The 25205-nt window shown below is 51.5% G+C and overlaps 9 protein-coding genes across 9 annotated transcripts; 3 read left to right on the forward strand and 6 right to left on the reverse strand.

The window, feature by feature from the left end:
- Positions 1–54: 54 nt before the first annotated feature.
- On the forward strand, positions 55–815 carry P153DRAFT_387321 (NADH-quinone oxidoreductase; the record flags this gene model as incomplete). Its single annotated transcript, XM_033670634.1, has 3 exons — positions 55–88; positions 140–311; positions 365–815. 3 exons carry the CDS (start codon positions 55–57, stop codon positions 813–815), a joined length of 657 nt encoding a protein of 218 aa, XP_033521968.1.
- A 677-nt stretch (positions 816–1492) lies between these two features.
- P153DRAFT_368174 (uncharacterized protein) lies at positions 1493–3125 on the reverse strand. The gene is made up of 2 exons (XM_033668448.1): positions 2734–3125; positions 1493–2498 (listed from the first exon to the last, which is right to left on the reverse strand). The coding sequence occupies exons 1-2, from the start codon at positions 2918–2920 to the stop codon at positions 1906–1908; spliced, it is 780 nt and encodes a 259-aa protein (XP_033521969.1). The 5' UTR covers positions 2921–3125; the 3' UTR covers positions 1493–1905.
- Positions 3126–5165: 2040 nt separating this feature from the next.
- On the reverse strand, positions 5166–6760 carry P153DRAFT_368175 (uncharacterized protein). Its single transcript, XM_033668449.1, has 2 exons — positions 6084–6760; positions 5166–6024 (listed from the first exon to the last, which is right to left on the reverse strand). Exons 1-2 carry the CDS (start codon positions 6385–6387, stop codon positions 5489–5491), a joined length of 840 nt encoding a protein of 279 aa, XP_033521970.1. The 5' UTR covers positions 6388–6760; the 3' UTR covers positions 5166–5488.
- Positions 6761–7083: 323 nt separating this feature from the next.
- Positions 7084–9347, reverse strand: P153DRAFT_368176 (Septin). Its single transcript, XM_033668450.1, has 5 exons — positions 9302–9347; positions 9112–9164; positions 8610–8897; positions 8091–8554; positions 7084–8042 (listed from the first exon to the last, which is right to left on the reverse strand). Exons 2-5 carry the CDS (start codon positions 9113–9115, stop codon positions 7407–7409), a joined length of 1392 nt encoding a protein of 463 aa, XP_033521971.1. The 5' UTR covers positions 9116–9164; positions 9302–9347; the 3' UTR covers positions 7084–7406.
- A 468-nt stretch (positions 9348–9815) lies between these two features.
- P153DRAFT_343756 (uncharacterized protein) lies at positions 9816–12180 on the reverse strand. The gene is made up of 3 exons (XM_033666018.1): positions 11799–12180; positions 11441–11746; positions 9816–11393 (listed from the first exon to the last, which is right to left on the reverse strand). Exons 1-3 carry the CDS (start codon positions 11998–12000, stop codon positions 10024–10026), a joined length of 1878 nt encoding a protein of 625 aa, XP_033521972.1. The 5' UTR covers positions 12001–12180; the 3' UTR covers positions 9816–10023.
- A 981-nt stretch (positions 12181–13161) lies between these two features.
- P153DRAFT_358456 (uncharacterized protein) lies at positions 13162–15934 on the reverse strand (the record flags this gene model as incomplete). The annotated part of the gene is made up of 3 exons (XM_033666803.1): positions 13162–14625; positions 14681–14865; positions 14914–15934. 3 exons carry the CDS (start codon positions 15932–15934, stop codon positions 13162–13164), a joined length of 2670 nt encoding a protein of 889 aa, XP_033521973.1.
- A 920-nt stretch (positions 15935–16854) lies between these two features.
- P153DRAFT_343763 (phospholipase-like protein A2) lies at positions 16855–19482 on the forward strand (the record flags this gene model as incomplete). Its single annotated transcript, XM_033666019.1, has 2 exons — positions 16855–17030; positions 17079–19482. Exons 1-2 carry the CDS (start codon positions 16969–16971, stop codon positions 19480–19482), a joined length of 2466 nt encoding a protein of 821 aa, XP_033521974.1. The 5' UTR covers positions 16855–16968.
- A 724-nt stretch (positions 19483–20206) lies between these two features.
- P153DRAFT_387328 (uncharacterized protein) lies at positions 20207–22594 on the forward strand (the record flags this gene model as incomplete). Its single annotated transcript, XM_033670635.1, has 4 exons — positions 20207–20600; positions 20729–21320; positions 21404–22049; positions 22118–22594. The coding sequence occupies 4 exons, from the start codon at positions 20207–20209 to the stop codon at positions 22592–22594; spliced, it is 2109 nt and encodes a 702-aa protein (XP_033521975.1).
- P153DRAFT_52007 (HET-domain-containing protein) lies at positions 22494–25156 on the reverse strand. Its single transcript, XM_033673252.1, has 2 exons — positions 24546–25156; positions 22494–24499 (listed from the first exon to the last, which is right to left on the reverse strand). Exons 1-2 carry the CDS (start codon positions 24880–24882, stop codon positions 22863–22865), a joined length of 1974 nt encoding a protein of 657 aa, XP_033521976.1. The 5' UTR covers positions 24883–25156; the 3' UTR covers positions 22494–22862.
- Between the last annotated feature and the right edge of the window lie 49 nt (positions 25157–25205).

Below are 25205 nucleotides of genomic sequence, written 5' to 3' on the forward strand. Positions count from 1 at the left end.
ATTGCTCGTTCAACATTCCTTGGGGATTGAACATAGCTGAGAAGTATATCAGTCATGAGAAGTGCTTTACCGCGCAGCATACAGCAGTGTAAGTTTACCAACTGCTACTCGCTGATAGAAAACACTAACACGCAACAAGATGCTACACTGCAGAGATTCTTGATCCCACTTACATCTCCTTCTTTCCGGCACACGTATCCGCTGGCAACTTCTTCGCGCCGCCAGCAGCGAGGCTACTCATCTCGAATCGAGCCAAAATCCAGTGTACCAACGACTATTCGCAAAAGCACCAGTGTCATTGAGCATGTCCTGTACGCCTTCAAAGTAATCGAGAAGCGAACGAGCAGTTCTAACACACCACTAGTACAACCTCAGACCAACTCGTCAACTGGGCGCGTCAAGGCTCGTTATGGCCTCTCAGCTTCGGCCTCGCCTGCTGCGCAATCGAGATGATGCACCTCTCCATGCCTCGCTACGACCAAGATCGCTTGGGCATCATCTTTCGCGCCTCACCACGGCAAGCCGATGTCATGATCGTTGCCGGCACCGTCACGAACAAAATCGCTTCCGCAGTTCGTCAATGCTACGACCAGATGCCGGATCCGAAGTGGGTCATCAGCATGGGGAGTTGTGCAAATGGTGGCGGATACTATCACTATAGTTACAGTGTTGTGAGAGGCGTGGATCGTATCATTCCTGTGGATATATATGTACCGGGTTGTCCGCCAACTGCTGAGGCGTTGTTGTACGGCATCTTCCAACTACAGAAGAAGATGAGACGGACTAAGACGACGCGGATGTGGTATAGAAAGTAGTTCGTTCTGGGCAAGGGCCGAATGGTCGAGCATTCCGGCGATTTCGCGTTATTTAGGGGAGCAACCTGGATATGCCGATGGTCGAGCAAGCTTCAGGTGTGAGAAGCTTTTGGACGAGCTCGATAATCCCTGGGCACTGTTACCTAGCTCTGTTAGAAATAGAAATGATCTAATGTAGTTTGTCCCCCTTTCGGGACTATTCATCTCACACGGCTCAAAGATTGCTTGCAGCACTAATTTCAGACACAATCGCGGTAGTAACGCCTAAATAAAGCCGCGCATCGCAAACCTCCCACTTTCTCGTTGTTGTTACCGAGACATCAACCGCGCGTAGACATATGACACATTATCGCTCCTTCGATCAAATCACCGACCAACGCCACAACGATTCGGACCACGTTGTTTAGAAAGTCGTGTGAGCCAAGCAGAGCATTTCTTCGAAGCCCAACATGTGTGCTTAGACTCCTCCGATGCAAAAATTGACATTCATCGTTCGAAACCTGGTGTAGCTCGAGGAGCCGACGTCCACCCTGAAGATTATCTAGTGCTCCCTATTCTTGGCAAGGTACTTACTCCCATTGCGAGATTGAACACATGAAATGCTCATAGTATCAGATCATATAGCACAGAAAGCTCGAATACTCGCTGGCGAGAGGCAGATCACTTATGCACGACTTGTGGTGATGAGATATTATTATCAACTTTCTTATTTTGGTGGAAGTATGTACCAGATCAGAACTTTCTTCTACACCACATTCGTGACAATACATTCGACGTCGAATCTCTCCATATCCTAACAGGGTATCGTGAAAAAGCTAAGAAAGAATCGAAATGTCGGACGGACACATTACAACAGATAAACATCTATGCTTCCCAGCAAGCCCGCTGTAGCTCAAAATTCGCCTCCCGAAAAGCGCCATGCCATGCCACGCCGTGCCGATAACTCCATTACACGTAGAAAAACCATGCATAACCTGACGACGAAGAAAAACAAGGGTATCGTAAAGAAAACGTTATGCAGACGACATCGCCAAGACCAATGCGCGCGCCATGTCGAGAAGTGCAAAAGAGTTGAGGGGCGAGACGTGCATCACGGACTCAGCTCCGGAGTCTGGAGACCAAAACTCCACTTCGCCGTGCCGGCAAAACTAAGCGAAAGATTACGTCTCCGGTCCACCTTCATTTCTTCTTTCCTCAACACTATTGTGGACGACCCACGTTGCATGTCCTGCAGCATTCGCTGTACCATGTCGTTCGAGATGCGGAAAAGGCCGTAATTCATGTCTTGCAGAATTGCTCTCTTTGTGGCCTCGATCTCCTGGACTGTGAATTGCGCGCTGCCTTCTCGCACTGCCCAGTGCTTGGATGAGCGCAGCCAGTCGACTAGAAAATCATGGGCAAGGGCTAGAGCTGCGAGGACGATGACATCGGGGGTGACGGATGTGTTGAGCCTTGTGTCTGTTTGCAGGAAGATTTTGAGGTTGCGGGCATAGTTTGACGGAAGGAGCGAGTCTCTCCATGTGGAGGCAAAGCGGTCGGATAGTGCGTCCAGGATGCATGCTGCAAACGCGATGATTTCATCTGGCAAGCAAGCTCTTTCAAGAAACCCGCGGATGACGGACACACATGGCTGGGCGGTGGAGACGTTGCGCGGGACAAGATTGGCAAGATGCGTTGCATGTGCTGTTATTCAAAGTAATTAGCAATATGTTCAACATATTAGGTGGCAACCATCAACGACAACATATATAGATCGACAGGAACACGAGGAGATGTGGGAGTGAAAGAAGAAGGAGATTAACCCCGATGACGTGAGACAAGCACGTCAATGCAGGGGCAGTACGACTCCCATAACGGGATACTCGAAATAGTAGCCGACCACGTGACATCGAAGGGGACACAAGACACAAGCACTAACCTTGCAGCTCGGAAGAGAGATCGAGATTTTGAGATGGTGATGATGGTGTTGGTAGGGAAGCGACGGTGTGCTCTTTTGCTGGCGGTGGAGTCGGAAGGTTCGAGAGCGGAACGTAGCTCGCAAAGTACTGGTCCAGCTCTTCATCCGTCATGTCGCTGGTAACCGAGAATGCAGGAGAGTAATCCATTTCGAATCGTATTCCGTAGTCCGTCCTTAAAAAGTGTCCCTTTGAGCTCAACACTCGCGGTGTTTGTTGTTTTGTTTACAGCGAAGGAAGGGTAAAGCGAATGAATAGTCGTCGTGTCGAACAGTCTCGTCAATTCGTTCTTGATTCAAGTTGAATACCGAGCAGCGCCAGAAAGAATGATTTCCAAGGGGAGTAGAACAACCCCAGGCCAGCGGGAATCCACATGCCTATATACCCATCGCGCAGGAAGTTGTCGCTCGCCGAAACGGTGAAGGGGCCTGATCTGAGCTCGCCTAACTAGTCCTCGTGAGTGCAAGCCCCTGCCGGTGACACTGACCTCTTCGCTAGCATCAGCATCAACTTGGCGTCTGTACCCATGCAAGCTCTCCACAGATCGGGAAACCGGGAAATAAAACACTCAATACGCCCTAAAATCGAGGGCTCAGGGTGGCTATTTTCCGTTGAAGAGCAAGAACAGCCTTGGCGTGGTCAAGCATCCACTAATCATTTTCTGCTGCAGTCTCTGCTTTGTAGTGGGCTTGTTTGGTTAGGCTAGTTGTTGTCAAATTCCATCTCTCTCTCCCGGTCTCTCAATCCGCCAAGAAGTAGGTGTTGTGACAAGTGACAGGCGACAGCGCGGTCAGACTATTCCGTCCAGCGAAGAAGGGCAACACCATGCAAGCAGACGGACAGCACAACCCGACAAGGGAAAAGAGCGACACCCCCGCACGCACGTCTATGTATAGTTATCGACCCTGCGTGCACATCGATTCCGCAACTCAAACCACATTGTACGCAATTTACGATGAACCATGGCCAACATTGCCATCCCTCCTACCTACCACCTAGCTGAACATAATTTGTGAAACTACCAAAAGCATAAATTCACCAGCTAGGTACATACCGCTGACCTAAGACCTAACGCAACTGCATTACGACTACCCAATCCCTAATGCGCGATGTCGCCATCAGAATCTCGCCTTGCATCTCCGTCGTTCGCACCTGCATTTTCTCCCACTGCCCATTTGCATTCCAATCACGCCACGAACCACTTCTCGCTCGCTTCGCTCACCGCTCACTCCCGACCGCCCCCAATCCCAAAGCAGACTTGCATCCATCCATCCCATTCATCCAGCGACCATACCACCACGCAGCGGTGCGGTGCGGTCGCATGCAACCCAAGCGCCGAATACGAGTTTCACACGCCCCCCACATCATCGGGGTGGAGCGGGAACCCAGTGCAGCCCTCGACTCAGCCATCTGGCCCTACGATAAAGTCGGGAACAGGGCGCGCGGCGCGGGTTCTTCCCTTCGACACACAGACAGGGTGCAGGAATAAACCCACGAAAAATCTACCGTGAGCCATGAACCTAGCGACTTTTTTTATTTTATCAAAACAGCTCTATTCGTTTGCGGCATGGGCGTTCCGTGGCTATGGTCCGGTTGTGGTCTCTTCCCTCCCCCCTCCCCCCTACCCCCCTGCTTTCTATGGGGACTGCGGTGGGGCCCTGGCCGATTTCGATAGTACTCTCGCTCGGATGCGCGCTCCGAGTCGCACAGCACAGAGCACTGGCGAGGGCAAACAGACACGTAGGTAGGCGAGTGGTATGGTCGCGAGTCGAGTGATACGGTGATGCACATGTTAATGTCAATGCCAATGCCAATGTCAACAATAATAGCAGCAGCAGCGGGAATCCGAGCTCCCTCGCTCTGCACAGACAGGTAAGGTAAACCCGCACACAGACTCTGCGTCGTGGTATCAGCGCTGCACTACCTACCAGCAAGCGTGAAGACGAGGGAAGAAATTGAAATACCACATTCAAACACTGGAACAGGTACGCAATTGCAAAGCATCGAGGCAGTAAAACGTAGCCTGGGCAGACATCACAGCCCACAGTCGAGAACAGACATGAAACGATCCTATCCAAACTTCCCCAGCGGCGAGACCAAGGCATCGACTTTGACAGATTGTGGGAGCTAGTCCACGTAGTCGACACGTCGACCCAAGAACTTTCATCGAGATGCGAGCCTTCTAGATGGAAACAGAACACCTTCTAGCGCATGGGAAACGGTGGGAAAAACAATGGTACACCAGACAAATATGCGGTGACAATGACGATGGTGGTGGTGGAAGGCTAGAACGGTTGAGCTAGACATGCCCATCCAGCATCTCCGCAGAAAGCCCACCAGTTCATGCACTTGAAATTACTTGCTCACAGAAGACGACATCAATGACTTCGAACGGCAAGCATGATGAAACTAAAGTGTGAATTGACAATAATCGAAAACGCTCCCCAAAAGCCTATAAAAATACTCAAAGGTATACAGCTACAAACTCTCACTTTTCCATTCTCATCCCACTCGGGATCGTATCTCCTTGTATTCAGGGTGTCCGATAAACCATTCCGCGACACGCTGATATTGTTCGCTCGCCCGTACATCCTTGAGGACTGTACTTTTACCATGAGACGTCCGTATCTTCATAAGCATCGTATCCGATCACCTCCAACGTGTACATTGCCGCCGTCTGTTGGAGGTAGATAGGTCTTTATCTCAATATACACACGCTTACTGTGCCTTCTTGGGCACAGCACCTTGCTGAGGGCCAACATACTTGCGGATATCAGTCGCATCAGCAGCCTGGCGGATGACGTTCTTGGCCGTCGCCCAACCCTGGCGGGCAGCAGGCGGGGTGCTCTGGTTAGCGAGCTGAGCATCGACGCGCGAGGTAACCTGGTTGATAGCCTCCTGAACGAAGCTGCTCTGAGCAACGCGGGCACGGAAGAAAACGGTGTAAATCATAAGCAGAATCCACGAACCCTTCTGGAAGAGGAACGCAGAGCCGAGAATGCGGAACCAGAGACCGATTTCGAGCATGGCGACAAGTGTCATGCTGCTGTCATAGTACTCCTTGACAAACTTGCCAATGGTCTCGGAGGCACCGGAGGCTTGCGGCTTGGCGCCGTTTGCTGAGGGAGGGGCAGGCTGGATGGTGGGGAGCAGGTTGGAGCGCACATAAGTCGCGACGTGGAACACCGAGTAGACAGCAAAGGGAGTGACCGCGAGAGGGATTTGGCGCGAGAAGAGCCAGACAAGCGCCATGACTGGGATCATGTCAGTTCGTGCTGCGGGGGAGGAAGCCATAGCTGCCAGAAGAACTTACTCAGGTACTGCACATTCTCATCTGTAGCCAGAGCAACAGGGCCGCCCTGCTTTCCGGCCCTCATGCGGGCGCGGTACGCCTTGTAGACCACGATACCGTATGTGACGCACGCTGAGAGGAAGGCGGTGCGGTAGGAGAAGGTTGCCCATTTGGAGTTGTAGTTGAAAGTAATGTATGACAAGCCATATCGGAGCGTAGAAAGAAGCAGAGTAACGTGTCCAGCGAACCAGGCAAACTGCAGAGTCTGCGCGAGGGTCGCAAGACGCTGGCCCAGAGGGAGGTTGGATGGCGGTGGAGGGGCCATGGTGAGGGGGATTTGTGAAGTTCGAAAGCTGTCGTGTGCGGCTACGTAATAGTGGTAGCTTTGACTGTCAGCGAGGCTCGAGGGATGCGACGAAGACAGAATCAGCGCCCAGTGTGTGCGGGTAAAGAAGTGTTGAAGCTGCCGGCGCTTGCTCACTGCCTCTTGGAGGGGTAAACCTGCAATCTGGCAGGAACAGTGGCTAGGTCGTTCTGTCCCGCTTTCGGGCTTATGATGCTAACAGTGCGTAACCCGAGGGAAATGACTTACCGGTGAGAGAGCAAAGCACGACTGGAAGTTGATGTTCAACAAATCTTGTGAAGAACAGAGTGAGGGGAAGGGAAGCACAACGGCGGTACGGTTGCGTCTTTGTAGCGTCGAAAGCGGGCACAGTATCCAAGAATTTGGGCGTTTGGGTAGTGACGAAATGGCCTTTGACTCGGCGCACAAGCCTCATGCTGGCCCGCCAACTACGGCACCCTGACGATCAGCATGAGCCGCGACAAACATGTTCACTCTCGGCGCATGCATGGCACCGGCAACAATGACCGAATTGCTTATTGCTCATTGCTCGACCTGGACGACATGCTCACGTCATTGTTCACATGCCAACTGCCATGCTTTTGTGTGAAGAAGCGTAGTGCCCACAAACGAAATTTGCTGCTACGATGATGTGTAGAATACATGAGAAAGAACCTGTCCACCTCCACCTCGCTCAATAACTACGACTGCCCACATACTAAATAATAAAAAGTCAAAGAGACACAAGGGAACCGGAAGGAGCGCAAATGATGTTGGTATCAATCAACAAACCGGACAACTGCACAAAAGGATGACACCGTTGTCCATTCATCCCCCAAAATTCGCACCTCCTGTATTACCCGTTGCCGATAACACCCAGTGGTATCGTCAAGCGGCATCATATTAAACAAGGTCTGATAAGAGGGAGCAGAGAAGGGAGTACAGGCGTTTGAGCTGTGCGGGTCGTCCAAAATGGGAGAAAAGGAATTGTCGGCCCAGGCTTAGCGGAGGGAGAAACCCTTTCTCTTGCCCTCCTTTTCTATTGGCCGGCCGGATTCGACGCGAGACTTTTTGTCTTCGAGCTCCTGTCGTTGTCTGTCCAGCTGGTCCTTCATCTCTTTGTGTCGTGCGTACAGCTCCTCTTCGCTCTGGCGCAGCTTGCTTTCCTTCTCTTGCACCTTCTGCTGGAACACCATCTTCATTTCCATCTCCATCTTCTGGAGCTTCTGCTCGTGCAGCGAACGTTCCTCCTCCTGCTTGACAGCCGGGTTGATCTCCTTGAACACGCTGGAATCTTGCTGAACGCCCATTGCTGTGAGCTTGTCGGATCGGTAGTTCTCGTAGAGAACGTTGTTGGTGTTCTCCTTGAGCTCCTCCATGTGTGTGCGGATGAGCATCTGTCTCAGCTTAACAAAATCGCAGTGCTCCTCGTTGTCAACCTCAACGACACCCCAGGGGTATTGGCGGCCTCGGACCTTGCGTCCGTCGGGTGTAGTGACCTCCGAGTTAGATCCAACAACGGCAAAAGGCACCTTGGCCATGATCTCCTGGTTCTCCGCGATGGTCTCCTCGTCGTCGAGCTCGTATCGTGGCCCTTCGAAGATGCGGATGTTGTGGTGGTTGATGTCGGCGAGAATCTACACATTGTTAGCCGTTACCAAGAGCATCAAGAGGACCTTACTCACCCTCTTCTTGTAGTTGTCAATCTCCTCGTCTGTGACGAGGTCGGCCTTGGCGATGACGGGGATGAGGTTGACCTTGGTGTGCAGCTTCTTCATGACTTCGATGTCCAGAGGCTTGAGCGAGTGGCCAGTAGGCTGGATGAAGTAGACGACAGCGTGGATGCGGTTGTCGACAATATTCACACGGTTGACCTTGTTCTCGGCGTCCAAGTAGGCGTCGAACCGCTGCTCAATGTTTTTAACGATGGGATCCCACGACTCATCGTTGTTGATGAAATCGCCGAAGCCGGGTGTATCAACGACAGTCAATCTCAGACGGACGCCGTTCTCCTCAATGTCGGCGCTGATGGACTGGATCGAGACAGTCTTGGAAATGTCGAGACTCGGGGGCTGGCGCTCCTTGGGGGGGTACAGCGACGTGTTAAAGAGCGTGTTGACCAGGGTCGACTTTCCGAGTCCAGACTCGCCTGACGTGGGATGTTAGCACACCATCGCCAGCTTACTCCATCTGTGCATACGTACCAACAACCATGACGTTGAAGTTGAAGCCCTTGCGCACACTCTTGCGGTGCCATTGGTTGGGCAAGTTCGCGAAACCAACGTAGCCTGTGAGCTTCCTGCGCACAATGTTCATATCGTTTGCCATTGCGGCAGCAGCCTTTGGGTCCTTTGCTGTGACGGTCTGGGGGATGGCTGGTGATTGTCTGTCAGACATTGATAGGGTGTGGTCCATACCGAGCGATCCATTCAAGGTCGCCGGGGGCGAGGGGGACGCACGCGAAGGGGGAGCGGGAGATGCGCCGTTGAAATCTATATGGCTAGTCAGCCCCTGGTAGCGGTAGGTAGGTTGATGTGGCCGTTGGAAGCGGGAACATCAACCGGTGGCAGAGATGCATTGAAGAGATGCATTGAGCCCACGGCACGCTCCTTCCACTGCGGCATGTGTGCCTGAGATGCCCATCGGGCTCGCAGCTTGGGACAACGGCTGACGTCGCAGGACATGGAGCTTGGGGAGGGTGCTTACCCATGGTGAATGAAGGGCCGCGAATGCAGACAATATGTCGTCAAGTGAGTGTCCTGTGAGGTGACGTCGTGTCAGCTAATGCGTCCAATGCATGAAGGTGATGGTGGTGAACGGCGGCGCTCCAGGGACGCGACGCCGGCCAAAACCTGGAGAAATATAGTGCAACACGGCGTAGGGGCATGCGGCGTACCAGTCAGTGGAAGGTATGCTCTCGTGTGATGCGATGCACTGCAAGCAATGGATGAGGAAGAGGCGTGCAGTCGAGTGCGAGCGGCGAGAGCGTGGTGTCGACGGAGGCGGCGACGTGGACGTGGTGGAAAGCGTGTGCTGCGTTTGCTCTGCTGGAGGAAAGGGGTCCGCACAGGGATTGGAGAGCGACGTCGAAGAAAGTGACGCTAGACCAAAAACCCCCGCGTCGCGAACAGCTCCTGCGATGGTGATGGATGAGCTTGGAAACAGTACAGGACGCGCTCGAGAAGCCGTTGAAAACGTGCAGGATACAATTGGAAGCTTGCAGTACGAGTGCAGCACTTTGTTTTTCTGTTGTTGTGCTGCTTTCCCAACTGGGCAGCCAGTCGCGTACTGGCCGTTGGGGGAAGCCGTCACGTGCACAAGGTTAATTACGCCTCCACACCCCCTGGCAAGAGCGATCGACACGGCCAGACAGGGATCCGACCTCACGGCCAAGCCCTTATGTATCATCTGCAAGTCTTTGGTGTCTATAACGACGTGATACTACAGTAATGTGTTACCAAGGAAGCACTGCACGGTATGCAGTACAACCATCCTATTCAGTCGCGTCGCGTACAAAACACAAATGCGGTGCGAGTATCCAAATCCATCAAACGCATATCGCTCCAAGGGTATTTTGCGGAGAACACCGAACCCATCCCAACGCCATAGTCAAATGCATCATGCAAAGCTCATCAACGCCCTGTTCAACTCGCTCTTGTCGTACTTGACATACTTGCCCTTCCCCTTGTCAATCTCCCGATACCTGTCGTAGAACCTGTTGTAGAGAGGCTCGATGATGTTCTGCACTTCCTTGCCGTACTGACTACGCAGGTCGCTGTCGAACGCGTACGTCTTGTGGCGTACAACCAGCTCGTCGAAGCTCGTGTTGAAGTTCTTGAACTTCTCCTTGATTGCGTCCTTGTCTTTCGAGCCGAGGGCTTTGACGATGGCTGCAGAGTCTGTCACGCCGCCACCAGAACGAGGCCGGTCTTTGCTGCGGTTCGTGTACTGCACGTCGAGCAGATGTCCCGATGGTTCTCGCCAGGCCTCCAGATACATGGCCCTGGCCTGTTTTTGGTATTCCAAGAGGTTCTTGTCATAACTTCCCAACAGAGGCTCGAGGTCCGACGTGCGTTTCATGCGCGCAACGACGGCAATGTTGTTTGCTATGAAGATGCCCTGCAGGTTTTTACCCTTCAACAGTATCTTTGCTTTGGCGATTAGACTTTGCAACAAGATGTCTATTGTGTCGGCTGCATATTTCGCGAACAGCACCAGCGAGTCGGGACTGACATCCAGGGTAGTGGAGGACTTGTTCGTCGCGCCTGGAGCCCAGCCACCGTCGCCCAGGGACGCCAAGATTGAGGACAGTGGTTCCAGGTAGTTTGTCATCTCCTGCAGGCGACGCATCGTGTCGGACGTGACCTGTACAGCGCTCCCGTCGATAGGAAGAGCGACAAGTGTCTGTGTCCGAGATCGTGTGTCATCTATCAACTTGCTGAGAGACATCTTGGATGTTTCGCGAATCGGCTTGACGCTGTCGTAGATTGGGCCTTTGAGCGCTCCCGTCAATTCTTGTACACGCATAGAAAGAGTCCTGACCAGGCCACTGATCTCATAACCAAGAAAGCAGTCTGTCAGTAAATTCTTCTGAATGTGTCCGTTCAACTCGCGTAGTGTCTTGTTGAAGTCTCCCAGCGGGACTTGACAGGTGGCTTCGCAGACTATGGTCCATTCCTCTCGCGCAAAGATGTTGGTCAAGTTGTTGTATTCCGCGACGAATATGCCCTCGATGGCCAGCACGTATGTCCCAATACCGTTCTGTCCTGGCTTGTACAGCGCGTCAGGCTGAATCTTCTTGGCCGTGCTGATGGACGCCTGCGCAAGACTGCTCAGCGACCTCTCAAGATACTCGCCTCGAACATCTGCGTAGATTTTCTGTGCCGGAGTCTGGGCCCCATCGGGCTGAGAAAGCGATTTCGACATGTGGCTGTTGATCGCACGCAGCGTCGAGATCTGCTCGGGTGCAATGACGGGAAACGGGTTCTCTGTGTCGCGTTAGCATACTTCGCGCGCAAGTGTACGGTCAACCCACTCTTCACTGCGAACTCCAAAGATTGGACCTTCTCGCGCGAGCAGTCCTGCAATGTGCTCCTGAAGACATCCTCCAGCTGCTTGTTTCCAAGCTTGAGCAGCCCGCCGAGCTGCGCGACAGCCTTCTCGTTCGAGCGCAGGTTCGTGCGTTTGAGGTCTGCGAGTGCGCCGGCAGTGCGGTCGAGGGAGGCGATGTAGTCTCTGAGGTCGCCTCGTCCCGGTCCGGCGCGAATGATGCTCTCCTCGCGGTCGGTCGAGTCTCGCGGGGCGCGCAAGCGTTCAATGGCTTCGAGAATGCTATCAATGTCTAATCACAATCTGTCAGCACTTTTCCCTCGGCTCCCTGCAGCAAGACTTACTGTTGTTCGCAATCTGCAGTTTCTGCGTGTTCCCGTATATCGGGCTGATGGCGTCCTGCACCGCCTTCCCACTCGCATCCAGGCGCGTCACCGAGCCCTGGATCTTCTTGGTCAAGGCCTTCATTTTCTCCATGTTGGAGAAGAGCACTTCGACTTCGGCGCTCTCCTCCTGGAGGGCTGCGCCCTTGCGCACGCCGACCATTGCGCCTGTCGTGGGAGCTCAACGGCCTCGAGGGCTGACTTCCGGGGGAGCTCCGGGAGCTCTTGCAATATGAGTGGTGGCGCGCTGCAGCGATGCACAAAAGGAAGGATATAGGTGATTAGGATATTATCGCAAAAAAGCAAGATATTAAGGTATGTACGCAACACGATCAGGTCGCGGGTAAGGCTTACGTTTAGAGAGATGGTGTGGGGATGCCGCGGGACGGAACTTGAGCTATGACAGAACAGGGATTGCAACCATGGTCCAATACGAGACGTCGAGTTTCTTTGTTGCAATCCACTGTCCAATGCTTAACCACGAGTTTTTTTGTGAAAGGTCAAGGGGAGGACTGGAAACGGCTGAGGACGCACAAATGCTGGTGACACTGTCCCGCTGTGAAAGTGGCAATATGTCAGTTTTCCACACCTCAGCCGCTGTCCTTGCGACTGAGTCCTCTCAGACACTCACAAGCCTAGAAACAACGACGCCGAGCTTCAAATTTTTTGACTAAAAAGTTTTAGAACATTCAAAGTAACTCACTTCACATAAAATGGGCATCTTGATCACCGCATTCACGGAGCTGTAATCACAAGCATAGTCATGAAATTGAGTTCATTGTCCTATATATGATCCTGTCATAGATGTTCCCAATGCATACTTTAGATCCTAAGCCCTGTATCCAGTAGAAAATTATAAAATGATCGTAAAATCCCAAGCATAAGGAAAGGAGCGCACGATAAGTCAATGTAAGCTCGTACAAAAAGATAGGCTGAGGAAGGATAGAGAGAAGTGACGAACTGCACCATGTGGTCGTGCAAGAAACCAAGAAATGGTGGGACAGGAAGTGGAAAGTGTTGATAGATAGGGATCTGGGCCTGAATAATATGTCTGATAAGCCATGTCGAAAGAAAGAAAGGATTGGGGACTGGAAACGATGGGGAAGGGTTTTAGTGACAAAATCGATCGGAAGATTACCGATAGTACTCAAGGAAAGCTAGCCGTCTTCAAATTCGTTTTCAATTGCCTCTGCTCCTCAAGGCAGGTCGAAACCTGGTCGGAGGTTGTCTGAACAAAGTCGAGGCGTACGCGTCGTTCTCGTCGTCGCGCATGATCTTGACTTTTCTCTCTGGCGACTGTTCATAGGCCAACTCCAGGCGAAGCTTAGTTTCCGGCATGCTCAAACTTCAACCTCTTGTTCGGTGGCTGAGGATCCGTACCAGTGAACTGGACTTGGATCTCTTCAAGACGCCTACTGAAAACAGCAAGCCGACCCCTCAGTTCCTCACGCATCTTCTTATGCTCTGCCGTCTCGTACGCGGAGTTCATGAGGAGTTCTTCCGTGATCCGCAAGAACTCGTTGAGATGAGTTATGGCATCCGTGATGAAAGTGTCGCAGTCAGTCTTCCAGACTTCGGTCTGCTGGACCATGATCTTCTCTCCAATCATCTTGGCAAGTGAGATGTCCACCTCCAGTACGCCAGGCTTACGTGAGACGGGAGTGACAATCCATCCTAGGATTGCTTCGCGTAGCCGGTCATATACGCCCTTCCCAGCCCGAACACGCAAAGCGGCTTCATAGACTTGCTTCATCTCTCGGGCGATTGGACAATGGATGTCGATCTCGGTTGTGAAGCGTAGATGAGTATTCCGAAGACTGGTGTTGAGAGCTTCCAGCAGGTGGCGGTAGGCAACATCGATGCGTTCAGACATATTGGTCAGGGCTTCCATCGCCCTCTGCTTCAGAGCCGGGGCCGCGGAAGATTTGTCAATACATGATTTGACCTCTTTTCCGAGACGACCCACAAGCTTGTCGAGACCTTCTCCCAGCTGCTCAGCGCGTGCCAACATCGTCTTGTGCCATTGGTTGATGTATTTCTCCAAGGGGCGAAGGAGGTCTTGATTCAGATTTCGTCCTAGATATTTCCCGTTGATAGGGATGCCGTTCTCTCTCAGTATCTTGGTGAACCCTCCATAGTATATGACAGGGCTTACCCATTCCTGTCGGGCCAGATTCTGAATACCACCGTCGATATCTTCCTTTTCGACCCAGGTCCAGGGCTGAACTATACAATCGCGCAACTGAGTTGCCACAAAGCGCTCCAAGTCTCTTTTAAGTATCGGGATCTGCTCCTTTAGGGCCTTGCGCATATCTGCGTAGCTCTTGTCCTCGATATGTTTTTCAAGGACACGTCCAGCTTGATCCCGTAGAGCTGGCAGCACCACAAAGACGAGGTTTCGGTAGATCAGAAGGTTTGATTCTGCCGGCAAGCTAAACAACAAGCGTCGTATAGCTGGGATGCCAGATGCTTCGGGGTCAAGTCTCGGATCTTGACGACGACGAGGGTTGTTCCAGGGTTCGTAGGAAAATGCCGACGCGGTGAGGATCTTGACACCTTTTTCGTCCATCTGGTCTTTGACAATCTCTGTTTCGCGTTTGACGTAGGCTGCGCTCGCGTCTCTGAGAACCTCCTCGACGTAGTTCTTAAGCTCAGGATCCTCGAAATCTTCATCGATGTCTTCCTCAATCGCATCTGCATCGGCCAAACACCTGCTCAGAGCTGGGAAAGGGGCTTCGTTGATCGAGTCAATCTGCATCCTCATCTCATCCTCGTTGCAGAGAAGTAGCTATAGCATATGGTCAGTATGAAATACGTAGAGCCTAGAGTATTTAGTTACTAACATCGCTCTTGTTCATGACGAGGATTGTCTTCTCTGCGCCTTTTATGTGTATGGATCGAGCAAGGTATCGTTCATGTACCAAACTAGATCTAATTCGAGAAATCGGTGTTACAACCATCTCGAAGTCAGCCTTCCATCGGTAATCGTTGATCACCGTGTCCCGAAGCTGACTCGAGTCTCCATAACCTGTTTCGATAAGTACTATGTTGGGTCGGTGAAAAATTGTGAGCTTACCAGGCAGATCAATGAAACACAGCCCATTCCGTAAGAGAACATGGCCGGTTGAAATAGTGACAACTTTGATGAATGGCCATAGTTCCTTCGCTATGTTGCGCGTCTTTACAAGATCCCTGTCAGAGATGTTCGAATGCTTGGAGACTTCGTTTTGCAGTCCGATCTGCTTGTCAACCTGTTCGAGGCGTTCTTTGGTCTTCTCGACACAAAGCTGGAAAAAGTTTCCGGTTCGAATGTCTGTGTCGTGCAAGAGTTCATCCAACTTGCTCTGAGCGTTTTTGTCATTTGAAGTGTTGAAAATTACGCAAAAGAATTCTTTTGCAGTCGATGCACCACGTCTCAAGCTCGCGGATACCTTCTTCTGATTCTTGCCATCCTTCAATCCAATCCTGACCGTGTCTTCTTCTTCATCTGAGGAACTATCCTCATCCTCGTCATTGACGTCCTGGTTCTTGATAACGGTACCAGGATGTACGTTAGCCCAGAGCTCGATCTGCTCTCGGATACGTCCGATGATCTCGTTTTCGTTGAAAACCTCGATAATGATGTCGCTCGATTGGGCGTCGTCTTGGGCGCCTGGTTTGTAGACGATAATCGTGGCAAACGAGGTACATGCAGTTGAGGATCCAGACGTATCAAGAAGTTTACGATGGAGAATGGCATTGAGTAGTGAGCTCTTGCCGATACCTTGTTCTCCAGGTACAGCTAACTTGACCTGCGTCAGATCCGGAATCTTCTTTGCGGCGTCTGCAGCGCTACAGAGACCAACAATTGCTGGATCATCTGTAGATAGATATCGGAGAGGCATAACAAGCTCATCGCACATTTTTGCAATACGGAGGTTGATCTCCTCGTGATGCAATGCGTACCATGGCAAGGCAGGATAGAACTCCTGTGCGCTGGGCTGGTATATCCATTGGCGTTTCCGCTTCCTGGATGAGGTTGGAACGTGACTGGCCTTCCATTCTGCATATAGCGGCTTGTCTCCAAGATTGAGTGGCGTACTTGAGCTGTCCGTCATCTTATCTATAGAACTTATTAGGTATACCCCAAGAACAGAGGACGTCGACGCAGGCTTACAAAAGAATGGAATTCGCTGAGACGTCCAAGAGAAAGTGGGGGCTTACTTCTAAAAGCTCGCAAGCGGAAGAAGATCGAGTTATTGAAGAGTTCACTTCGGTGACATCGCGTGAAGCCGTAAGGTCGAAGGAGGCGCGCGAGCCGTTGAAGAAGATATGGTGAGTATAGAAAGAGAGAAAAGTTGGCGGGAAGAAAGTTGTAGCGAGGGTTGAGGGTTAAGTAGAGCAAGAGGTGGAGTTCAAGTAGGCACCTCAAGGTGAGAGAGCACTTATGAGTGCGCATACAAGTGAGTTGAGCAGGTAGGCAATTTACCTTTGAGAAGCCCGCCTCGAAGCAGATCTGCATAGTTGCAAGGTGAGGGAAGCACATGACGGCTTCAGAGGGACACCTCGCTCGACGGCCCATGAATAGAAAGCCATTCGAATTTCACCGATGAGACGTCACGGTAAGGCACTGGATATTGATGCAGAGATTCGGCGAGAAATGGAGGGAACGAAAGACAACGAGAGAGAATACTGTAACCTTTTGAGCTTTACCGTGTATCTGCATGCTCACAGATGCTTCAACCGACCTCGTTGCGTGTAGCTCTAGCAGAAAGGAGTACATGGTAGGTATTTGTCCTACAATGGCAGGCATAGCAAGAGCTAGCTCTCGATTCTCAAAACACTTCCTCAGAGTGTATGGAACAAAAAAGGAAGAATCCAGGATGGCGTTGATGTCAGACGTCGAAAATGACATGTGAGAGCGCCACCAGATTGTGTGGAAGAGCCTCGAACCTGTTCCTGCATGGGCTTGGCAGACGCTATGCACCTTGAAACTTGAATCGCCAACATGACATGCGGAAAAAGACGGCCCACCAACCGTTGACAGGCAGCGTCATGCTGAACGCATACATGTAAGCCCGATTGGGCACTTTGCGATTGTTTCTGCGTAAACATTCGCACTCACTTTTTTTTCTTCGTTTCGACCTTTCTCATGGCCGGCTTGGGGAGACGGGGCAATCTCGGCCAGCTCTGGCTGCGCGGGACGCGTCGAAGGTGAGCCCGTGTCGACAATAAGGCCGAGAGGTGGAACTGACGTCGCAGACTGCATACAGACCGCACAACAACCACGCCCAGGCACCCCGCAGCAACATTTGGCTTGCGCTACGGCCCTCCAGTCCTCCTCGCAGCAGCTTCTGCCGGCTATCTCTCTTCGCAGTACTCGCCATGGCCCCTCCTGCGCCCCACCCTTCTCGACGCGCCCGCTGCGTGGTCGTCAGGCAACCCAGCCACGCAAACAAGAGACGCTTCCACCAGTGCCAAGAAGCGTAGCAAGAGCAGCAACGAACAGGACTCGCCCAAACCCGGAGAGCAAGACGCTCCCCCGCAAACACGCATCGCAAAAGGCTACAGCGAGATTGGCACAGAGACGGCCTTGTCAGCATGGCAGACTATCTCGAGCAGCCTCACGAACACGCCCAAGCATGTCACCGTCATTGGAGACACCATCGCCGACTACATCATCCCGAACTGGGTCAAGGTGATACCCGGTTTCATCCGCAAACTGCAGAATGAGCTGTCCATGGCCCCTGGGTCGCTGGCAGAGGAAATCTGGTTCGAAGCAAACAACCCCGAGGCCAATCCGGAGATCACCTGGGACGCTTCGGTGCGCATCTCTGACGACCTGTGCCAAGAGGAGAAGGCCTTCTTGCAGAACAGGGCCCTCTTCACCAAGAGCGCCCTTGCCCGCTACCTCGACATCCCAGAAGCAGAGATCCACCCCGATGATGTTCCAGTCATTGCCATGTGCGGGTCTGGCGGTGGGCTGCGCGCTCTTGTTGCAGGCACATCTTCCTACCTATCTGCCAAGGAGCAGGGCCTGTTCGACTGCGTCACGTACACGGCTGGTGTGAGTGGCAGCTGCTGGCTCCAGACGCTCTACTACTCGGACGTCAGCCAGCAGAGCCATGCTCACCTCATTCGACACTTGAAAAACAGACTGGGTGTGCACATGGCCTTCCCGCCCGATGCGCTGGAACTCCTTGTAAGCGCACCTACAAGCAAATACCTTCTCAGTGGGCTAGTAGAGAAGGCCAAAGGCATCCCTGATGCCGATTTCGGCATTGTAGACATCTATGGCACACTCCTAGCAGCTCGGTTACTTGTACCCAAGGGCGAACTCTCTGTAAGCGGCGAAGACTTCAAAATTTCAAACCAGCGACGATACATTGACGACGGTTCCAATCCCATGCCCATCTACACTGCAGTACGACACGAGATCCCACTCGCTGAACAGGCTGACACCAAAGATCCTATCGCTGCGGAGGCAAAGGCGAGGAGGGAAGCTTGGTTCCAGTGGTTCGAGTTCACGCCATACGAAATGTGGTGTGAGGAGCTCTCAGCCGGTATTCCCACTTGGGCCATGGGTCGCCAGTTCAAAAACGGCAGGACCGTGTGGAGAGAGAACGGCCTAGCTCTGCCAGAGTTGCGCGTCCCGCTCCTCATGGGTATCTGGGGCTCCGCTTTCTGTGCAACTCTCTCGCACTACTACAAAGAGATTCGCCCCGCCATGAGCATTCTCGCGGGCTTTGGCAGTATCGACGCCATGGTTGCAGAGCGCGACGACGACCTCGTCAAAGTGCACCCTATCGAGCCTGCCTCGATACCTAACTTCGCCATAGGCATGCGCGAGTTCCTCCCATCCTCGTGCCCAGAGAGCATCAACACAATCAAGAACTTCCAATTCATGGATGCGGGCATGAGCAACAATCTTCCCATCTACCCGCTCCTCCGTCCTGGCCGCAATGTCGACATCCTTGTTTCTTTCGATGCCTCAGCCGATGTCCGTACAGACAACTGGCTCAAAGTCGCAGACGGGTACGCACGCCAGCGTGGCATAAAAGGCTGGCCCGTTGGTGCAGGTTGGCCCTCCGAAGATGAGTCGCCAGAGGAAATCCAGCATGGACTCGACGAAGCGCAGGCCAGAACCGAACAGCAGGCACAAGACAAAATGCAAGCAGCGAAAGACCAGGACCTCAAGGACAAGAAAAAGAGCAAGAAGAAGGACCTAGGATACTGCAACATCTGGGTCGGCACAACCGAAGAGCGCATCTCGGAGAATTCGGACCAGCCCCCGGAGTCTAAACTCGTCGAGGAGGACTGGGAGCTCATGCACGCCGACTCCGGCATCACAGTCATCTACTTCCCATTCCTCGCCAATCCAAAGGTCCCTGGTGTGGATCCCAAGACTAGCGACTTCATGTCGACGTGGAACTTTGTGTACACGCCTGAGCAGATCGACTCATGTGTGGATCTCGCGAGGACAAATTTCCAGGAAGGTGCTGAGCGCACAAAGCGTACTGTCAAGGCGGTCTATGAGCGGAAGAAGACGCAACGCGAGCTGAAGGAGAAGAACGCCAGGGACAGGAGGTGGAAGTGGAAGTTGAGTCAGGGGCGTACGGCGGGGAGACGCGTGGGCGAGAGCGAGCATGGGGATCAGTTTAGTTAGGGTGGGAAAGAAACAGAAGGGAAGGGAGTTTGTTGGCACGGCATGGGATAAAGGTGGCTTGATTGGTTGGTTGGTTGGTTGCGTTATACCCATTTGGCATAAGACTGAACGAATACACACAACGTTAAACTGAACACGAGTATTTTTGCTCTTTGTGTGTGACTGTTTGAGGTAGATATCTACACTTCTGTCGTATGTGGTGTCTTGTGATGTTGACATGTTGTTCTTTGTCCTTGGTGTCATGTTTCGTAACACACAAATAACACCTTGTGTTTTTGCCTGTGTACCTGAAATACTCCAAAAAGACTGCTGTAATGATATCCGTGGTCACCGTGTGGTTCTGCGCAACATATCCACCGCTACCTATATCAACTTTGTGGCGCAGTAGATATGCTGTTGCGATATGGATTTGGCTCTGGCGATCCCTAGCTAGCAACTTCACTACTATCAATTTCAATGCAGCTTGCTGCTAAGCCGCCGACAATGCCTGTTACTATAAACGCTAAACCTCGTGCAGACGCCGGGCTGTAAGGCGTCCAAGCAGGGCCTCGAGAAGAACCCAATCAGGTCGTTTACACGACTCTCGCCGGATAACCCACAGGGTATCATGCATGATCTTTAGCACTGCCTACCTCCTCCAGGGAATGATGGATGCAATATAAGGCTGAGGTGCTGCGCGCCCCGTTTCTCCCGTTGTCAGCCACCGGAGTCGAGGCAATCCAAAATGAGCGAGACGACTTCTTTTGATGAGGATATCTACACAGGAGTGTGGATCAACCGATCTTACGGCACACTACAAGGCTCAACGCTGACGCTGGATCGACAGAGAGGTTCAATTTTGATCGCCTTTCTTGCTCTCTTCGTGGGCGCGACAGGACGCAGTTTCTGGAAGATCGTGCGATATTGGATCCATGTTGCTGTTTCTACAGAAGCCAGATCGGACGGCGTCTATCATCAGCGACAGGCTCTGCTGCGGAATTCGCAATTGGCCCAGGATGCTGCGATAAATTTCTTCCTCGCCCATCTCGTCTGGCGTAGTAGGGTAGAACACGCCGGTCGAAAGCTCTTGCCTGTCGCTCTTGCAGCTTTTGTGGTGTCGGGTGCCTTTTCGCTCGCTGGTACGTGCCGGTGCACTCTTTCTGCCTTTGCTGATAAAGTCTTGCGCACCGCGCGAGCTGTGTCTTGTGTCTAGATGCATTTATAATTTAACACAGCCGGAAAAAGTGCGAACGCTGACACACTTCAGGTATTTTCTCATCAAAAGTCGTGGCTAATGCGGCCAACGAAGTCCTCCTTTCCGGTAGTAACTGTGGTAATATGACACATACACAAGTCTCCGATACTGGAGCAGCAGCCAACATATGGACCGAATATTTCTCATCTCTCAATCAGAAAGCTTCCGAATACCTGACGTATGCACATAAATGTTATCAAAACCAAACAGGATCAGTGTCCAAAGATTGTGGAATATACGTCAAAGCAAGTCTTCCCTACACTAAAGATGCTAGTGCTGGCTGCCCTTTCGATGCGGAGATGTGTACCTTGCCTCAAGGAAACCTCATCCTCGATAGCGGTTATCTCGACAGCTACAAGGACTTCGGCCTGAACAGTGGCCCGCAGTTTCTCTTCCGTTTGAAACGACACTGTGCTCCATTGGAGACAGATGGCTACTCTGAGGCCTTTACAGACCAATCCGACCCACCACTCCAGTGGATGCGATACTACTATGGCACATCGTTGGGAGGACTTCAGCCATACACGTATCGCATACGTACAAATGTGACTGAACCTACAATAGATGTGGACGCTCTATTTTCCGAAGCAGATTATAAGATCACGTAAGTAAAACATCTTCTCCTGCGCGATTGTAGCACATTCGCAACCCATTCCTCCGCTAGTTGACTTACGTATAGCCTTGCAGAAGCCCCAACAGCTTTAGTCCAATTTCTCAGCTCAACAAAACAAACACTGTAGTGCAGTTGATGTTCTTGGAGTCTACAGACGTCAAGTATTATGCGGAAGTAACCGACCCGTGGTTTTTAGCAGATTCTCCTAAGCAGGTACCCGCATGGCTTGACTTGAAATTGGAATTAGCAAATAACACATACTTCGCTACGAACAGATCAGCCGGAGTGCTAGCTTGTGCTAGCACTACGGAATATTGCAATCCCAACCTACCATCTGGGAGGCGATGCTTCAACCATGGCTACGACCACGGATTCTGGAACGAGGTCTGGCCAAACGCAGATGATCGAGCCTTTGTAAACGGATTACTCAACTACTTTGGGTTTCTATATGGCAATACTATCTACACGCCAAACGGCTATTATGATATCCGGGGCCTACCATCGCTTTTAACGCGCTTCACGCTGAACGGTCCCATGCAGCCCGCCACAATCCCGTCAAACAGATGGCAAGAGGAAACCGAATTTATATTCCAAACCAACCTTGCTGCTGCCCAGGCGCGTGTAGTTGAGTATGCGAATGGTAAGCAATCCAAGACTTTAGAATCGGTGGTGACGTATTGTGGGAATGGAACCGAGTGCACGAGACTATGTCATAGTCAAGTAAGTACCTCAACCGAATTTTCAAAGAACTACGTAGTCTACATACAAGGAGCTAACAGGTTGCACAGAAGATAAAAAGTCCCGGTTATTACTCCTTCAGCGTTCTGAGCTTATCCCTTGTCCTCATCATTGGCACTTTGATCGTCCTCGTCGGTACCTTTATCGAAGCAATAATAGACCTAGCATCCAAAATCCCGCGGCTCTCCCGAGATCGCAAACTCACATATGCCCGTGCGGAGTGGCAGGTAAACTCGACGCTCCAACTCCAGCGGCTGGCTCACGAAGGAATCGGGCTGGGGACGTGGTCGAGAGGCGCGGAGTCGGTGCCAGTCACCCAACGAGGGGAGCTATTGGCAGCGCTCGACATCAAAGACGCGGACCATCCTTGTTTGGCTGTTGATCGAGAGTTGGAGCCGGCTTATACCAGTTCTCGGGTCACTACTGTGAAAGAGGACGAGATTGCTACTCCCCAACCATATCAGGCCGTTTTTGGTGCGAATACTAAGCCCCGGTACAAAAGACTTCCATCCGCAGATCAGTCATAAGTTTGAATCCCGGTGGTTGGTAGTTCTGTGTCGAGCCACCTGTTTAGCTCCCGTTGTACTGCTTTTCTCTTCTTGTGCTGAGACCAGGAAACAGCGCTAGTTGGAAGAGCTGGTGATGCATTGTATATGAAGTGGTAGTGTAGCTGATCTGAAAGGTGGCGAGACGAGAAAGGATAGGAAGAGTGGGGATGCGACAGCCGAGGCAGAGAGAGATGTTGAAGAATATGAGAGTGGCAGTCGAGGCGACATCTCGCTCGACTGTGTTTATTTAATACAACTTCAACAATCTTCTTTCCCATCCACTTTCGTGTCCCTTAGGATGGAAATGATGTATTCCAACTCTTGTGAATGCTTCTTCCTCGCCATCGACACGCTGTAGTACCAATGCATGTACACAGAAACCATACAATGTCCACCCAGGCTCTGATATCTGGACACACAAATATTTTTCCGCCGCTTTTTTGTCAAAGGAGTCGGATGCATTGACAAGATCTTCATCGAAAAATATCTTCCGTACAAAGTCTGAGCCTCGGTGATCCATCTGAACGCAACCATGCCTATGGCTGTAGTAAAACATCATTTCCTCGTTCTCTGCTACATATACTTCCCTGCACCATCCGCTCATGACAAGGTAGCCGCCTTCCATGACTCGTCCTTTTGGGTCCGATCCTTGAGGAACGATATGCCAACTCAAAAGTTTGGGTTTGAATTTTGTGTACCATTCGTGGTACTCATCTTCTACTTTTATCAGGTAGAATACGTTTTTCTTGAACCAGTGTAACGGCCCCTTGACCCAGGCCCAGCTCCAAGACGGCGCTTGGTGGATACGATTTGACAACGGTTGTGGCTTTCCCGGACTCCAGAGCATGGACAGGAATGGATTGTACTCCCAGGTGCCAGCTATATAACGGCCTAGCGCAGGAATTGCATGTGCTGTGGCAAGACTAGAGACACCAGGCAACTTGTCAGTCTCAACAGTGAAATCTCGTTGAGCGACATCTTCTGCAATCTGGTTCCAGATTTCGATTCGGGCATTGGCCTCCGAATTATCGCAGTTCACCGGGACACTGTTTAGACCCCGCGCGTACACGGCTTTGTCCAAAACGCTGCCCGTCATCCAATGGTAGTCCGACTTGACGTGGGTTTCAGAAAAACGACCTGTATTACACTCCCACACGATCTCACGACTAAAGTAATGCAAGATACGTGGAGACAGAAGTCGTTCCTGATATGCCCAACCACGGGTACTAAGTGGTGTTCTGGGAACTATCTCCTTCCCAAATTCAGTGTCGTCAAACTGAAGACAAAAGTCATGTTGTTTGCCGAACCTGTGAGAGAGTAGAATGTCGCGAGGTCCAAGAATGCCGTGATCCGTGTCAGTGGCGAGATCAGCGGAAATAGTGAACGCCGCGTTTCCGTAGACACTCGCCATGAGAGCAGACTCCCGATTCCAGTCCTCTATATCTCCCTGAAGAATACACAGTGCATCGACCCATATCCACTCAAAGCCCATACGCCGAGCGATGTAAACTGCGTCTCTCAGAGTTTTTGGTAACGAGTCAATAGAGAATCCTATAAGTCTGTCCTGGAGCGTTGACATTGTAGTGTGGAAGGTGTTACCTTTCCCCCAACAGTAGCTTAGTGCAACATATTGACCTCTCTTATCTTTAGTGTTACAGAGACGCAATAGCTCAGATGACGCTGTTGGAATGTGTATCAGTCTTGACGGTAACGCAGCATCAACTGGCAAGGTGCATGATCCACCATGTTGGTGTATACATTGTTTGAACCATTCCTGCGCCGAATTAAAACAGGCCTCGTCTCCAGAGTTTGGTGATATGATTCTTGAGAGTGGGAATTTAACGCTTCTGCCGTCAGCGGTGATCGATCGAGTTGATTCAGCGCCTGATAGGATTAGCCAAGAAGCGACATCTAAAATGAAATACTTTACCAGATACACTGCACAATCTTGACAACAAAGTGACCGGTGGCATATTGGGATTATACTGGATCAAGGGTTCCGGGAGGCTTATGTGCACGTAACAACTACTTTGTTGCACAACTTCGACTGGAGTATGCAGAGGGACTTTGGCGAGAAAGTCGAGAGCGTTGAGTGGAGGGGAGATGTTATTATGCTGCGACCAGTTCTCAAAGAAGCGTTTATATGCATCCAAGAAAACATTACAACCCTCGCATCCTTTGTTGGCAGATTCCAGTAATATATCGACGTCGGTGGACAAAGAACATGGACTTTCGAAATCAAGCTCGGTGCAGAATTTACAGAGCATGACTTCCTGTAAAGTATGACTATCCAGGAATCAGGCCGTGCTCTCGGTAGAATACTCAAAACTCGACGACCGGAGTATCTGGATTTGAGGTTGACAAAGAAATTCGAATCACCACGAAGAAACACTCGTTGTCGATGTGAGACCTAGAAAGATTATCGTGATTTGCGAGATGTCAGATGCTGGTGTCTGAACTCGCTAGAGTGTATTGTTGCCTAGAATGACTGCGCTCATCCAATCAAATGGCAATCTTCAAGATAACACAGGCAACTGCGACGAGGCAGGCAAGTACGGAGCTGCACACATTCTTGTGCAAAGATGTTTCG

This window comes from Dothidotthia symphoricarpi (assembly GCF_010015815.1).
Source record: "Dothidotthia symphoricarpi CBS 119687 unplaced genomic scaffold P153scaffold_14, whole genome shotgun sequence".
In the NCBI taxonomy this organism is placed as follows: Eukaryota; Fungi; Ascomycota; class Dothideomycetes; order Pleosporales; family Dothidotthiaceae; genus Dothidotthia; species Dothidotthia symphoricarpi.